At 38.2% G+C, this 16,407-nt stretch overlaps 1 protein-coding gene across 1 annotated transcript in view; it reads left to right on the top strand.

Annotated features, from left to right (window-relative positions):
* The window catches only part of macrod2 (mono-ADP ribosylhydrolase 2), a 466,505-nt gene that overhangs the window by 173,358 nt on the left and 276,740 nt on the right, over positions 1–16,407 (top strand). The window contains exon 5 of the mRNA XM_088012960.1: positions 8,302–8,418. Coding sequence (XP_087869086.1) covers positions 8,302–8,418 — 117 coding nt within the window. The remainder of the gene's footprint in view (positions 1–8,301; positions 8,419–16,407) is intronic.

Here is a 16,407-nt window from a genome sequence, read left to right as displayed (position 1 = left end):
TCGTCCACAGCTGTCAGCCTGCAGATGAGCGGTGGTAACCTAACCTGGGATTTCTTTATGGCTCTGGAACAGCAGCATGGAAAATGTGTTGCGCTAATAAATCAGACCTCAGATTTTTGAGCAATGTGTCTTTTGTTTTGTTTTTTTATATATCTTTCAGTTTTATGAATGCATGGATGACTACTCTCAAGCAAATAAGTGGAAGTCAAGTCATTGTTTATGAGTACACAACCCACTATCAAATAGTATTACACAACTGCTGGAAAATCTTACAAGCAACATTCTATTGTCAAAGTGTTTTCTACAGTTACTTTTTTATCTCATCACTGAATTTTTTTCTGTAGTTTTTCTTTTTTTTTTTTTTTTAACTAAGTACATTCACTCAGTCCTTTTCCATTGTTACTTCATTCTGTTTGGGGTCTCAGTGGTCTGGACTCCAACCTCGCTGTACTGACTGAGAGAGGGGGAACACACTGTTCAGGTCAGCAGTTTATTAAAGTGAGCCGAGTTACACTGTACCCTGTTCTGTCGCTCCTATATGGTGCTGTAATGTATACTTAAACACTGAATAAGAGAAGATGGATGGAAATGAGGTGAGAACTAAGTACATCTTAACTGTTTTATTTTGTTTGGGTATCAGCTTTTTAATCTTGGCAGAGAGTTTTTACAAGTGAAAGAATCTATAATCAATGTGGAATATTAGAATCTTGGTTTGACTAGCATACATATTTTACTTTTTATTCTTGTATTAATCCAGTTCGGTTCCATATTGCGTATTGATAATTCCCACAAGAAGACTGAACCAGAAGCAAGTTAATCCAGAAATGGTCCACCTTGATAGGCAACCTCTCAGTAAACACCGTTGCAAAAGAGCAGCGTTACTGAAGCTTACATACATTTTTTTAAAAAGCTTTTTCTGCTCTTTGGGAGGACTGGTTCAGCATCATGCAATAGCACATCTGATGAAAATAGTCAACAAGTCATTTGTGTTTGCCGACAGCCATACAAAGAGGAGCATGAGGATGTGATCATCTGTGATGATGAAAATTGTCAATTTGTGTAGTTCCATTTCAAATGCATAATGTTGATCCATGTCCCAGAAAGCTTTCTTTTGTGCACATTGTAATACATAGCATCACAGTTTGGTTACTGCTTGAAATATCTGAAAATATTCTTACCGCTAATAAAGCGATCATAGTAAATCAGTTCCGCATTAGATGAACTCGTGTTTCTTCTGGATATTAGCCAGCCAAACTCATCAACACTCATTCTTTAAGTAGCAAAGTTTGTTCACGTTCACAGATTGGAATGAAAACTTTTCTTTTCTTTACAACTTCTGCTACACTGCCACAGATTATAAGTATTGTTGCTGACAATGTCTATCCCATAATAACCAAAGTGTGCCCATCTTTTGATGGCTTCTTCCAGAAGGGTAATGGAACATGTCACACATATCAAAGCTTAGTTTCAATATTTAGACAAATCTCTGAGGAATAATTAAGACATCTGTAAAACAAACATAACCAGATGAAATCGTGATGAGTTCAAAGATCATGAGACAAACATCACTTTGACAGGAAATAGTGTGCCATTTTAAAATTGCTGCACTCTTACAAAAATAAACAATTTCCTGCTTGAGTGCTTGTTTCTCCTATTTCTGTCCACATATCTCTCTCATGTTCAAATATGCTGATTTGCTTGTTCAAAATTTCAATATTAAACTTCTTTCAGATATTTGTTCCACACTTCTTCGTAGTAAGATCATTAAAGCATCTGCATTGCAAGGCTGCTCACATTCCATGCCTGCATATCCAAGCATATGCTGTGTTTACTTGGGTTAGACTTGCAACATCAACCATGGACTTGCAATAGTGCTATTTTTATTGTTACTCTGAAAACTCTCCCAATCTTTTCTGAAATGTCCCTCAGCGTGGGCTGAACGGCGACAACACTAACAGAAAAGTTTCCTCTGGGAACCTGTTATTGTAGTGTCATTCACTCTGGCTCCTTCTTACATTACAGTGACAGGAGAATTTCGAGCCAAGTAAGCCGGTGGTTTTTTTATATCGCTTTGGTGACTAACATCTATGACTATCCCGCTGGCACACCATTAGCTCACATCTCTTGTTTACCTGTGCATTACAGGTAAAATTGAGATTAATATTCCTTTCTTGGGAACTTGGTTACAGTGGAGAGAGAGCTTGGGGTTCTGTTGCATCCAAAATTCCTGTGATTAGGACACATAATCCAGCACCACATGGGAATAACCACAAAGGCTCGAGCATACTCCGAATGACATTTAGCTCAACCGGATCTCTGATTGGCACTTGATTAGCCGCTAATCCATGTCGTCATCTCCTTGAGTGAAATTAGTTGAACAGAAAATAGTGTTGTAAATCACAGAGGTTGGAATTTAGGGGCGAGGCTTTCATCTGCGTTCAGCTCTGAAAGTGCTGCGAAGGAAGAGGGGAATATGTTGTTGCCATGGATACTACAGAGAAATAGGTACGAGGCAATAAAATAGGCTCGATAGTTTCAGGATTGTGTTTCCTTTGTGTAAAAACAACTTTGCGAGGAAAAGTATTGATAAAAGTTTCAGTATATTGCTGAACCTCTGTACGATGAGTTGACCTTCCCCACGCACCGAGTCTTGCAGGTTAAAGTTTAGATATACCTTGTTATTCCCTTCTGTTGGATTAGCGACTGCTTTTCTGACTCCCTCGTATCTCTGTTGGGTATAAATCCAGCTCACTCTCCCCCTTCTGTTTTTGCCCGCACCGTGCCGCCTCTTCTGGCTCCAGTCCTGAACCCAACCCTCAGAGGAGAGGAAAAATAATTAGGAGAGAAAATTGCTGCTGACACTATTTCTGAAAAGCAGGGTATTGTAATGAGAGCAGAGCAGGTATTCATTGTGTCTGAGGGAGTGATAGAAAGCTTTTGGTTTTTTCGGGCTGCCTCAGAGAAGCCCGGGGAGAGTAAGCAGAGCTTTTGCTGAGTCCCTCAATGCATGTGGGAACTGAGCCCTGAGAGGACAAGGCAGAGGTGTCTTCAACAATGGCGGGAGCCAAGGTTACAGCTGAGTAACTAATTCAGACTGCTTTAGACTGATGCACACGCTCATACACACACACTCATCTCCTTTGTCTTGCTCAATATGTCTCCCCCTCTGTCTCTTGCTCTCTCCTTGTTCCCATTATGTGTTCAGAGGGATGCTGTCCGGCCTCTGCTCAGAGTTATCTTCATTAGCCGCGTGGACTTGCTGGAGTGGCTGCTCTGGGAAGTTTCTGTGAGCAAGGCACTCAGAGAAGATGAATAAATGTTTTGTCCCATATAGGCCCAGCCTAAAGCAGAGGCAGGCTGCAAGCAGAGATAGATGAGGTATTATCTGTGATATTTTTCAGCGGGGCCCGAAAAGGCCCAGCAGTGGGCTCGGCAGAGGCAGATGCTGCCGCCTGAATATTAAGCCTGTTAAATGAAATGTCCTCTGTGAAGAAAGCCTTAATGGAAGTTGAAATATGGCACCTTTCACCTGTGTTTGTGCATTACAGAGATGAGCACATGTTCATCTTGGGACTTGACATGTGTATCAGTCTGAAAGCAGGGATAAGAGAGAAGGAAGCAGCTTTGATAGTCTTTCAGGGCTGTGATCCAAGTGCATCTGTGGGATGGTGATTTAGTATTTGAATGCGATTTTGGTTTCAAAATACAATGAGGTAAGGACACAGGCGTAATTGCTTTAAGGAGTCCTTTTGAAACTGCTCAAACACACGGGGCTACTAATGAGTCGAACTTCATTAAACATAATGCAAACTTGTATGGAGGAGGGGTGTACTGCATCTGACTCTGGAGATGATAAATGATTCTGGGTTAACGGCAACAAGACGAGGTTTAAGCACTATTTATTTGAAAATAATTATCTCTTTTAGCCCAGGTCTTTTTTTACTTTGACAGACCAGTGCACTGCCCACAATATCGCGGACAAACCCCGATCTGTCTGTTGATTTTTGTGAACAAGATATTTGAGCTCCTGTGCTTGAGACAGACTGTCCCCAATTTGGAAGGTGGCATTCACCTTTTTCTGGTTGACAATCATGGCCTCAGACTGGGAGGAGTCTACGCTCTATCCCTAACTGCTTCACATTCGGCTCTTCACACGCCAAGAACAACGGCAGCACCGCTGGTTCTAAAAGTAATGTTTAGACTCAGAGGTCTTCAAACTCAATCCATCCCAACGCTCTGACACTATGCCTTAAGATCCTATCTTTCCCCCAGGATCAGCAGGGTTTTCTTTGCCACTAATGGGGCTATACAAGGACTGGGTAGCCCTTAAAATCATGTCCAGCACACCGTGCTCCTGCAACACCGCTCTGAATACACCCGTGGTCTTTTTAGAACCACAAAGCGCATGTGGACTGAACAACCAAACTCACACACCCTCCTCCACAACTCTGCAAGCGTAAAAATCTGATCCAACATTTTATGGCCAAGATAAAAGCCACCCTGCTACTCTTAAATGCTTTAACAAGTAAAGCAAAGGTTGCACAATTCATAAACTTTGTCTTGTAAAATTTGTAATCAGTCTTGAATGATCCATTAAATAGCCCTTTAATCTAACAGGTCCCATCTTTAACTTCACTAAAATCTTTAAGTTATCCAGTCGTGATATTCCCACAGTGGATACATACATTTTTGCATTCTGAGTACCTTTAATGTTTCCTTGCAAAAGAAGATAAAGTAGTGAAAGCTCTATTTGTATTTATTAGCCATCAACACAAAAGAGCAACTCCAGAACTGCTTCCCTTCCGAATAATAAAAAATAAATCTAAAGAAGAGTGTCATCAGGGTGTCAAGGTTAATGCACTTGCCTTCTTATAAAGGATCATAACAATAGCTTAGACCAACTTGGACACAAATTCTGACAGAGACTTGAGAGAGCATCATAAGACAGATTTCACTTTGAAATATATTCTGGCATTTTAGTATAGCAATATCTTTTATTATTTTGCTATTCCAATATGCTCATACATCTGTCACATAAAAGTGCATTTCCACATTTTTGAATATGATTAGCCAGTCCTATGTTTTTCAGAACGACAGTGTTTACCACTAAACAGAAAGTGAAGGACCCGTCCCTCTTTCTGCAGCAGATGTAAATGTAATCTTTACCTAATGAGAATCTGAGGCTGCCTTTGTAATGTTGCAGGCATCTAATGTAGAAATCTGCAGGGAATATCTCTGAGATCCGACTTAAATGAGAAAATAAATTGATGGTCAAATTGCATGTGGGTCATATCTCCACTTATGGGAACTCAGATCTGCTTTTAGTTGCCTACGTAATGGACACACACAAAAAATGCATTCACAATCAAGTTTGGATTGCTTCATGCAGAGTGTTCTCTAGAAATTTAATTCAAAATTACAAAGTGCATTTTGAAACCTATCTCTGCCTCTGTTTCCTTGCTCCTCGCTTTGTCTTCCTCAGACACAAAGATGATAAACACACCTATTACCCACAATGCATCTGTTTTATTCCACCAGTAAAGCAGGTAAATTAAATCTGTAGCTCTACCTTTTGAGATTCTGGCCAGCAGCCAGATCAGTTCAGCATCTTTCTCTGTTTCCAGGCACTGTGAACAAATTTGCAGGCTTTTAGGGGCTCGCTGTGACTAGACAGCAGTGACACACGCAGTGGCATCAGAGAGAGTAGCTTATGCAACCATGGTGGACAGGAGGAGCAGTGAAATGAAAGCTCCCCCTATTATCTGCAATCTCTTTCTTCAGGAACAGAGATGAAACACTGAACCCTACATAGTTCTTTTATTTATTTTTTGGCAAGGTGTCTGAGGTAGTTGTTGGTTTAATTTCAACCATGCTTGCAAATAATGAATGAATAATGAAGTATGTAGAGGGTTGTCAAAAATAGTGAAGGAAAAAAAAAGAGTAAAAATGTGTTAAACTCTTTGTTGATTATTAGAAATTCAACTTGTTTTCAGTATTTTCTGTTGGTGTGCTTTCACCGCTATTCGTGACCTTCAGCATTTCAGGCTCTGTCATCTTTCTCCATCAAACAGACCCACACAGTGTGAACTCATGACTTTTTGTAATATGTACATGTTATAAAGAGTGATATAATACATTTTAAACATTTGTCTTCAAAAACTCCTCACTTAAACCAGATAAAAATAAATCAAACAAAGAATTGTTTCTCCATGATAGCTATGGGAAAGACTGCTGACTTGACAGTTGTCCAGCAGACAACCAGTCATCGGCACCTTGCATAAGGAGGATAGGCTGGAAAAGGTCATTGCTACAGAAACTGGCTCTTCAGAGTGCTGTATCCAGACATTGATGGAAAGCTGAGTGGAGGGAGAACATGTCACCCGTCCATCACAGGGCAATAAGGTGACACACAGGACAAACATGCACACACACACAAACAGACACTATTGAATAAGGATAATTTGGAGACACTAATTAACAATCATGTTTTTGGATTGTTGGATGATGTCCAAGAACCTTGAATCCAGATGAGTTTCCTTGTTTTAAATTGGATTATGATCAAAGAATTTTAATTATATTCTGAAATGCAGAGAAGCACCTTTATATATTTATATACAACTTATTGGATTAGTCTCTGTGTGTGCAAAACTATTTATAGTAATAAGCCATAATAAGACCATAGTTTGGATTAGTTTTAGCATTTCCAAACCAGTGTAATTTCACATAGAACATAAGTGTTATGCTATGCCATAGCAGAGAGTATATGTTAAAAGTAGGTTTTACAATAACTTCCTGTTGGTGTTTTGTTTGGTTCCAATTGAAACTGCATTTTACATGATTTATCTCGAACCATAAACACTTACATTCAAAAGCCTTTAGAGTTTTCAGTCCAGCTTTCTCTTTTTGCCTTTAGCATTTCCTTTTTTTGAGACGTTGGGCACCAATTGTGATGCAATCGAGTGCCTGACGATCATGGACAATGTTGCATGCTTCATAAAAATGCCAGTCCGTAAGCGCTCTCCGCATCCGTCTCTGTGTTGTGTTAAGCAGCGCTTATTGTCACCGCAGCGATCTCGCCGCGTATCCACATCGCTGTCAGAGTCATGTTACTTCTTTGAAAGCCATCAGGATTTGTCTTTGTCAGCTGCCTGTCCCTCAGTCCATTAAAGTTGATTGATAGAAGGAGAAAATGTTCCGCCCAGCTGTTGTCGTTGACTCATCCCAAGGAAGTTGAAAGGAACTCTAAAGTGGACCATCCCTCATCAAAAAGGGCCTTTGTCTGTGTTCATAATGTGAAGCAAAATACATGTCTGGGGAATTTTTCAGTTTTCTTTTCCGGGTAATACCATGAAGGATTATTGTGTTACAGATGAAGATACTGATTAGAGTCAAATGTTTCTTTTTGTTTTGTTTTTTTTTTCCCTGAGCAATGCTGCAGACATTCTCAGACCCTTACTAGTATTGGTTGGAGGAAATCAGGGATATGTGATTCCACCTGCGGTCAAATTCAAATAAAAACCAGGCAAAAAATAAAAATAAAAAATCTGTCCATGTTTTCTTCTTCCTCTTCCTTCCTCCCTCTGTTATCTTCTAATAGCTCTTGAGGATTTCTACAGGACAACTTGAGGAGGATTTTATGATATTTCAGTGTGATTGATAACATGGTGTTGGAGGGATGTCAGGCTTTCAGAGACAGATAATGTGGATTTCTATCTCTCTGCCTTCTTGCGTAAGATGTGCCATCAATCAAGTGTATCGTGTCCTTAACCTGATAAAATTAAAACCTTTAAGGGGGGTGTGAGGCCTGGGGTCTCCAAAGAACTAGGGCACACATCAACACAGAGCATGACAGATCCACAACATAGATCCAAATCATGCAAGGCTCACAGCAAGGATCAAGGGAGAAAATAAAATTAATGATCCGATTCTATATTGCTGTTGACAGAGGAGAGAGATTACAGGAAGAACGGTCTCATTTTCACCCTGCGCTAGGGGGTTATTAGATCTTGGCCCATCTAATTTCATTTCGAAGGTTGTCAATATTTACCAGCAATAGGCACAGCTCACCACAGCAGAGCTAGAATCCCTACAGGAAAGAAAGCCTGAGATCATTTTAACATATACAGATACAGTTACTAGACTCGGCCTTGAAATGTTCAGCACGCAGTTAGATTTTTGTTTTCAAATGATAATGCACTCAAAACTATTTATCCCAGCGTGTCTGAGATATGTGGATCTGCATGCTCTTGCATTTTTCTCCTCAGGTAGGCCTTACCTTATTTTTTTGTGTGTGTGTTTCAGTTGACGGCTGCATACACAAAGCGGCAGGGTGCTGTCTGTATGATGAGTGTCACTCACTAAACGGCTGTGAAACCGGCAAAGCCAAGATCACCTGCGGTTATGATCTCCCTGCAAGATGTGAGTATCAGTAATTATTTCCCTCTTTTTTTTTGTGATTGCTCTGTAATGTGTGTGGTTGGTGCCTTGCGGAAATGTTCTCTAATCAAATCTTCTACCTCTGGGGGCTTCATCACCTAACGATGGGAGAACAATAGCTTTTATTGGTAAACAGTGGAATATTAGACTGTTCAGCACGGCTCGCCTAAAAGCCTTAATATGAAAATGTTTGAAGTGAAGAACCTGCTTTTTAATTGCTTATGTGATCATTTTTACACCTTTTTATCTTTTCAATAAAATGAAGTTCAAGCCTGCTAACTTTCATGTTCAGGTTCATTGCTCACAATAATGGTAAAGAAAGACAATAGAGGCAACTGAGCACAACCAGAAAATGCCAGAAAGTTATTTGCAGAACTAAACTCAGGCATGGATATGCAACCCATTGAACACACAGCTAGAAAGTAGTCATTTCAGACAGCTTACAGCTGAGTGAAGTTGAAGACAGAGTGAGGAGAGCATCTATGAAAATGCATGTAGTATATTTTTCCCTATTCTTTCGAGACATCACTGACATGTCCTCTATGCTTTACACAGCCACAATCCTGCACTGCGTGACTATCACTGGCGCATGCCCATATGAATATTAATATTAATGTTGATATGTCTTGCATCCCGACTCATAGCATGATGTTTGAGACTAGTAAATGTCTTCTAACGGATGCCACTCAGTTCTCCATGAAAGGGGATTTTAAATAATTTAAGTTTTCATTCCTTTGGCTCAGACACTAAGAAAAAACTGACTCCCCTTAGCTAAATATTTTGAAGAGTGTTATAATGATTCAGTGTAGCTGATACCATGAGATGCTTTTTACTATTAGTGGGTGCAAAAAAGTGTTGGAATCGTATTTTCTTACCTTCTGATCTCAAACATGCGGCCTCTTCAGTGGACGCCCAATAGCTGTGATGGTCTCAGCTCTGGTGGTTGAATTGCTTTTGTTTCCTTACCCTGTCTCCTTAGCTTTTAGTTGTTCCTTTTTTTAGGAAGGCAAAATTGCAGTTGTTTCATATTGTTTACTTTCCTTCATAGCAGGATCATTGTGTACTCAGCACAGTGTTTTTCTATGTTGCCAATGAGTGCCCACACATCGATTTAACCAATTCTCGGTAGAAAAGTCTTTCTTTGTCAGGAAATCAGTTTTCTGTTTACACCTGGGAGTCATTCTGTGCTGTTCCAAATGGCGTAAATGGCAGAGCATTTCCGTTTCAGTGAGGCTTTTTATGTCATAAGATTCTGTTTGAAAGCTATTAATCTGCTTTGAATAAGCAACAAAAAGGCTGATTTTGATTTGTAAAGATTTTTCAGTTATCTGATCCTAAAATTTGACACATAACCTTTATTTTTATTAATTTTTTTTTTAAGTTCTACTTATTGAAATCATACTATCCTGGAGCCTGACTTGGGAACTTTGTTGTCTTTCTTGTGAAACACAAAAACTCAATCTTTAAAAAGGTCTTGAATGCTAAACCCTCTGCCCACGGTAGGCACTTCAGCTGTGTGATGCTTAATACCACTTTCAGATTAAGTTGACCCCAGCCATTCATAAATATTATGTTTGTGTTAATTCCTGAGCACAAACGTATCTGGATTTCCGAAGAAATTTTGGAAATATACTGGCATTGCTAACTGTTTTTATTGCTTCTGTGAAGTTTGAAGCTATTTTTGTCAAGTTCAGGGGGGGGGGGGCAGTTTTAATGCATGTGAATAAAAAAAAATATATAGATTTCATTATTTGCAATAACTAATTTAATCCAAATTAAGTTGGTAATTTGAGGATAATTAATGTAATTGGTGCTTGTTATGGTAGACTGAAGTTTTGTTAATTTACAAAGATGAGGCATGCCCTGTTAGCTACTTAATTTGATTGATTTTTCATACCTGATTTAGTCTGTAAACAGATAAAAAATACCACAACAGAAATTCAGCTGTATTTTTGTTAATTTTTCTCTCGAACTCGTTTGTTTCTCGTGTCATCCTAGAATTAAACAGATTTTGCCTTTTCTCTTGGCAACTGTCCTTCATTATGTCACATTTTAAACTTTGTCATAGGCTTATTTCTTTTACGAGAAGTGTCACTGGGTGTAATTCGGTCGAGACAAACGTCCCAGCAGTCCTAACCTAACCCTGAAGGATTTCTGAGAGACAGCCAAGAGAAGATATTGAGGCTCAGATGAAATTAGGTTGTGTTAATATGCTATGTCGTAAAGATGTCAAACAAATGGAGCAGATAAACTGTGAGAGGGTGCTATATGGGCAGCCAGTTCAAGTGTGTTCAGCTCTGAAGCTGCTTGCACCGTGACAATTTAATAACCTCCTGTGTCACATGGTAGCAATCACTGGCTGTTGTTGTTGTAATTATCTCCAAACAGAACAGCTCCTCTATCCAGGTTACCTTGTTGGAAGTTGTATTTAAAGTGATCTTATTTAGTGTCTTTACTCTGACGGAGAGATCGTCTTCCATCTCAGATCACCGCCAGCATCAGCAGCGTTGTCACTCTTCTGTTCTTGGAAACTGTCAAACACTTCGCTTTGCTTTGTAAACACTCCAGTTCTTATGATCTACCCACTGATTTCTTTTTTTTTTTTTTCCCCGAATAATTAAATTCTCTTTTTGACATTTTTGTTCCACCTACGTGCACAATGTAAAATTGTCTTGACTGGAAACAACTATCTGTTGAGTGCATGAAAGCTGAAATAATAGACTGTCCACCCCCTCACCACTGGAATGAGTAAATAAACAAGAAAACGCTTACCAAATTTCTAAACCTGCTTAGATTATCGGAAGTCACTTTCAGGCTTAATAAGAATAGAAAAAAATCCACTGAACCTTTGCACTTTAATAATAGTATATTATTTGCTAACTGTTGTGAAATAAAGATCATTATAAAACAAGCTTTTTAAGAAAATGGATTCCAACAATCCAGCAAATGAGAAAAGAGCTGATGTCATACTGTACCTTTTAATGCCTTTGAGGTATTTTATACAAAGGACATCCTTTTAGTTTGCATTGTAAAAAAAAAAAAAAAATCAGAAGAGAGTTGAATGAGCAAAGTTCTGTTTTTATCTTCAAATGAAAGTGAGCAATTACAGTGCTGTGAAAAAGTATTTGGCCACTTACAGATTTTTTCTGCTTTTCCTTTTTCTCACTTTTAACTGTTTCAGATCATCAAACAATTTTTTTGAGGAAAGCTAGCTTGAGAAAATACAAAGAATGAAGATTTAATTTAATGAAGAAAACTCTCCAAACCAACATGACCCCATGTGAAAAACCGACGTCTCTGTTTAATCAGGAATTATGTCATTGAAATTTTTTTTTAGAAAGGCAGATTTGAATTTCACTACTTGAACCAATGCCTGCGGAGTCAAGAAGTCCCTTAAATGGAACATGTTTGACAACATGAAGCAGACTAAAAGCTTGCAGAAACTAAACTAAAACAAACAAACAAACAAAAAACTTGTTAGTATGGAAAAGGAAATGGCTTAAACTGAAAGTGAGAACCATTATCCACAAACAGGAGCTCATTCAACAGGGGTGAATCTTTTCAGAGATAGCCGACCCTCCAAAATAACTCTAAATGTGCACCAAAGCCTCCTTTGGGAGGTTACAAAATGCATTTTTGCCGTGAATATTGAAATTCTCCATCTTCTTGTAGCCTTTTTCTGTGCTGTAATTTGAAAACGTCACTTGTATTTAATTGAACGATGGTTGTGCCGGTCCAGTTTACTTTTATTAAAAATTAGAAATTCCAATTTCGCTCCTGCAGATTAAACGACCGATAAACGAAAAACCTGTTTTCCTGCATCCTCAAAAGCAAGTTTCTGTTCACACCGAGCGTAGTCGCTGATCTCAAATCAGACTTGTCCTTGTGTTGAGGTTTGACATGCTGAGACAGTGGAAAATGACCTGGTGACCCAGCCCATCTTTTCTGCCTCCACCCCACCCACCCCGCCTCTAAAGACAAGAAAATTACTCTCCATTACATCTCACTAAAGCAGTTTAGGCTGTGAAATCCCAGCAACAAAACGAGCCTTTCCTTTAAGCGGCCTTACACACATGTGCAGCTTATTATTTTAGAGCCGGCCCTGGACTATTAATCAATGACGGTAATTACTCTCCTACCATAGCAAAAAGACTTCAAAAAACAATGTCTGCTATATCAATCTGGAAAAGAGTTTGACTATTTGTCCTGTTGTTAGATGGTTAGTCATCTGTTAGTGGTCAAGTGTAGCAATTGGAGTCACTTATGTGGATGTGCACATTATTGCTTCATTATTCCTTCATTATTGACGCTGTGGTTTGCTTCTAAAAAAATCACTAAATGAAATATTTATATGGCTTATGTCTTCAACGCTGTTTTCATTGATACACTTTGAAAACTGTGAGGCTGACTCCTAATTATACATTGACATCACTGGAATATGTATGTGATGTTTTTGGTAAGAAGTGATTTATTCTGCATTTTATGTGTAGCATTATGTATTTTGCATTTATTTACGTTGGTTGGATATATAACCAATCGAATGGGATCATCCTGATGCATTGATGCGTCTGTGGAAGGCAACTTGGAAGAGAAACTATTTTTGGGGGATAAAAAATTCCTATAACTTTATCTTTTAATTTTCCCATGTTTTTTCCCCCCCATTTTTTAACCAATATTGTCACCCATTTTGAGTGAATCTTCAAAATCTAAACCAACATTTTGGAAAACCTTAAACTTATGTTCTTTTTGCACTTTCAAGGTTAATGGATCTTAAAATCGGCAATGTCTGTGTCTGAATGGGTGTCGGCTCGTCAGGCAGATTCTTTTCAAATTTTCGTCTGCTCTCTTTCTGGCTATTGGTAAGATGAAGCCGCTCTAATCCTGCTAAATTTGCATTCAGTCCCACAGGGCCCCTCTGATCCCAAATCTAATGGAGTCTTTTGACCAAAGCCTGATCGTAATGTCTTCATCCGTCCCAGAAAACTGCAAAAGCCTCATATCAGTATTTTTTCACTTTTATACCTTCTGCAATTAGCTAAATAAAAACATACCTTTAGGGAATTATCACTTTCTTTGATTCCAACCACAAGTTTGACATGATTTTCTTGTTTTTTACATTTCCTTCACCTTTGGATTAATAAAATAAAATATAACATGTATGTGTGAATGTGTTTTGGGTTAATAAAGTGTACCCATCTAGTGGAGATGGAAAATTGTGTTCCTGTTGAGTAGTGGTACCATTTCCTCCTGAATGGTACTTGACAGTATGCACCACTGAGTGGTGAATATTTGGTTGAACTTGATAAATGCTGCTGGATCTTGAACTTGGTATGACTCAGCTGTGACTCAGAGGAAAGAAAACTCATTCTCTGACTGAACTGGGTGCAGATAGGTTTACTGGAACATGGATGTATATTAACTTCCAACTATGTCTAAATAAGAGACACTGAAATGTTCTCTGAAAAGTAACAGATAATTATCTAAATGTATTCAATTATCTTTAAGGACAAAAAGTGTTTTATCTTTCATTCAGTGTCAAAACTATATGCACAGGCTCTATTGCATGTACTTGCACATTTCTTGATATTGTTAAGTGAATGTTCCTCTTCCAATTCTGTCAAGAAGATGATATAAATATCCTTTCCAAAAGTTCGAAATTGGCTGAAGAAGGGTCTGTCTTATATTGGTGCGTATTGCAAAGGAAACTTTTACTAACTATCAGCAGTGATTTGAGCTTATAAGTTTAATTTTGAACCCTTACGGCTTAAAGAAAGTCTACAATTGTTTCAAACTTGTGGTATCAGTTCCTCTTAAGAGTAAATTAACGTTTTATGATGCCTAATCATTTCAACGTATAAATTACCAAAAGCTCTAAATTAATTAAACTAATGACTACAAGCCTTTTATGCAAACTTCTGAATGCAGCTCTAATGACCATTTTACTGACTCCTTGAAATTACTCATAATATTGTGTGATATGAAGGGAAATGAAACAAAAGGTTAAATACTGACTCCATCTCCCATTTTTTAATGAAAATTCAATAAAACTCTACAAAGGAAACGTCAGCATTTCTGGAGTTTTTTTTTTTTTTTCAGTTTTTATTGTTTAAATGTGTGACACATCTGAGCAGGAGATGTGGGGACTAAACTCCATTTAGAAAAAGCCTGAATTATATCATTAATATGCCGGTCCACAGGTCCACACTAACGGCATTTAGCAAAGACCTTGTGGGTTAATCTGCACCCTCACATTTAAGCCCAAGCTGTCACAGTAGACCTATGGTGTATTTAGGGTTCAAGATAAAGGCCTGCGTGAGAAACTTAATGCTCCAAGTTGGATCTGGGCCGTTTAACTCCCCATATTTGATCCAAAGTATTTCACCCAGTTTTGTTTTCCTCCCTTGGGCAACTTGAGATTGGCAGTTCAAAACGTTTGTGGTGTTTATTGTTTCGCCTCCTCCCTCCCCCCCCCCACACACACCCACCATCACCCACAACTCATTATTCTCTGAGCTCAAAGTATATGCTTTAAATAATGAATCATATTTTTATATGAAACAGAGAGGCCAGGATTTTGTTTTATCAAGTTGCTGTGATTAACATTGGCCTCTTTCCATTTCAGTCTTTGTTAATTATTTGTGAACATTAAACTAATAATAGGTTTGTGGATGAAACAATAATGGATCTAGTGTTTTATTCTAGTTTCCTTTAAACTCTTCTGGGAAAAGAAGTTCATTGGGATTCATGTGGAGCTATTCTTCTCTCTGACTTGTGCAAGCTGTAAGGTTTTAGATTTAAGCCGTTGGTGTATTGTACCCCCCATCCTCCACCCCCACTCTCCCTTTCTGATACTTTGAAGACAAAATCTTATCCTTGCAGCATTGAAAAGCTGGGAGATGTTTGATTGCCTTATCTAAAACAAATGCTAACTGTTTTTAGCACACTCAGCTGGCACTTTGTCTCTACAATAACTTCTTTTCTCTTCTTTGTACTCAAGCTTGCTAGAACAATACACAGCTCCTCCATTTTTTTTTCTTGCTACTCAAGTAGAAGCCTTGTGTTCTTGGGAAGTCGTTGCACGATAAATGTTATGTTTCCTGTGGTAATTCGCAGCAGGGCAGTTCGTATGGTCTGTGTTTTTAAGACGCCTACAAACTAAAGGTAATGGGTAAACCACGTCCAGGTAAATGGAAGATGGATCATCATTCATTTACACCTTGAGAACCTTGTTTACGCCTTTAACAACCAACAGCTTGAGGAAAATCGCCGTAATCTGCTTATAGTCTGCTGTAAGAACATGGTGCTTTGAGACTCCAATTACCATCTACCTGCAAAGAATAGTCAACTGTACTAGTCAATTAAAATCAAAATAAATAGAATAATGTGGTATAATAAAGTATTTGAGTTATAATACTGAAGTAGTTTTGAGTAAATATTATATTTTTTATTATTTCTAGTAAAGATGCACCATAATAATATCGATTTTTAGGTTTATAAAAATCGATGAAATTATTTGCATGAATAAATGTTTAGAGGAAAAAACAACAACAAAATGATCAATCCAACACCCTTTTCCCGTAATTTAAAATAACTACTTGTGTTCCACTGAATCATTTTAAACGTATGTATTTGACTCAAAAAATGTAATCTACTAGGAGTAGGTCACTGTATTATTTATAATACTGTCAGTTGGCTCAAATAGAGATCAATACCAAAATAAATGGTAAAGGGGTGAAATTATAAACATTGTGAAAACAGAACTAAATTAGATATGTGAGATTTCATAGCACTAATGATATTACTGGTTATAATTCTGTAAAATACTCTATTAAAAAAGGAAAATCAACTGGCATGCAATGGCACAGCTACAAACTGGTTGGCTTGTTTTTTTTTTTTTGGAGTCCAAACTGGAGGTAGTAAAAGGCAGGTCCAGATTTTTAAAAATCTGGACCTGCCCAATCGGGTGTGCAT

The sequence above is a fragment of the Poecilia mexicana genome, unplaced genomic scaffold, assembly GCF_051168715.1.
Source record: "Poecilia mexicana isolate PSO_F unplaced genomic scaffold, ASM5116871v1 scaffold_15, whole genome shotgun sequence".
NCBI classification, from domain to species: Eukaryota; Metazoa; Chordata; class Actinopteri; order Cyprinodontiformes; family Poeciliidae; genus Poecilia; species Poecilia mexicana.
This window is presented reverse-complemented; position numbering and strand designations above follow the sequence as displayed.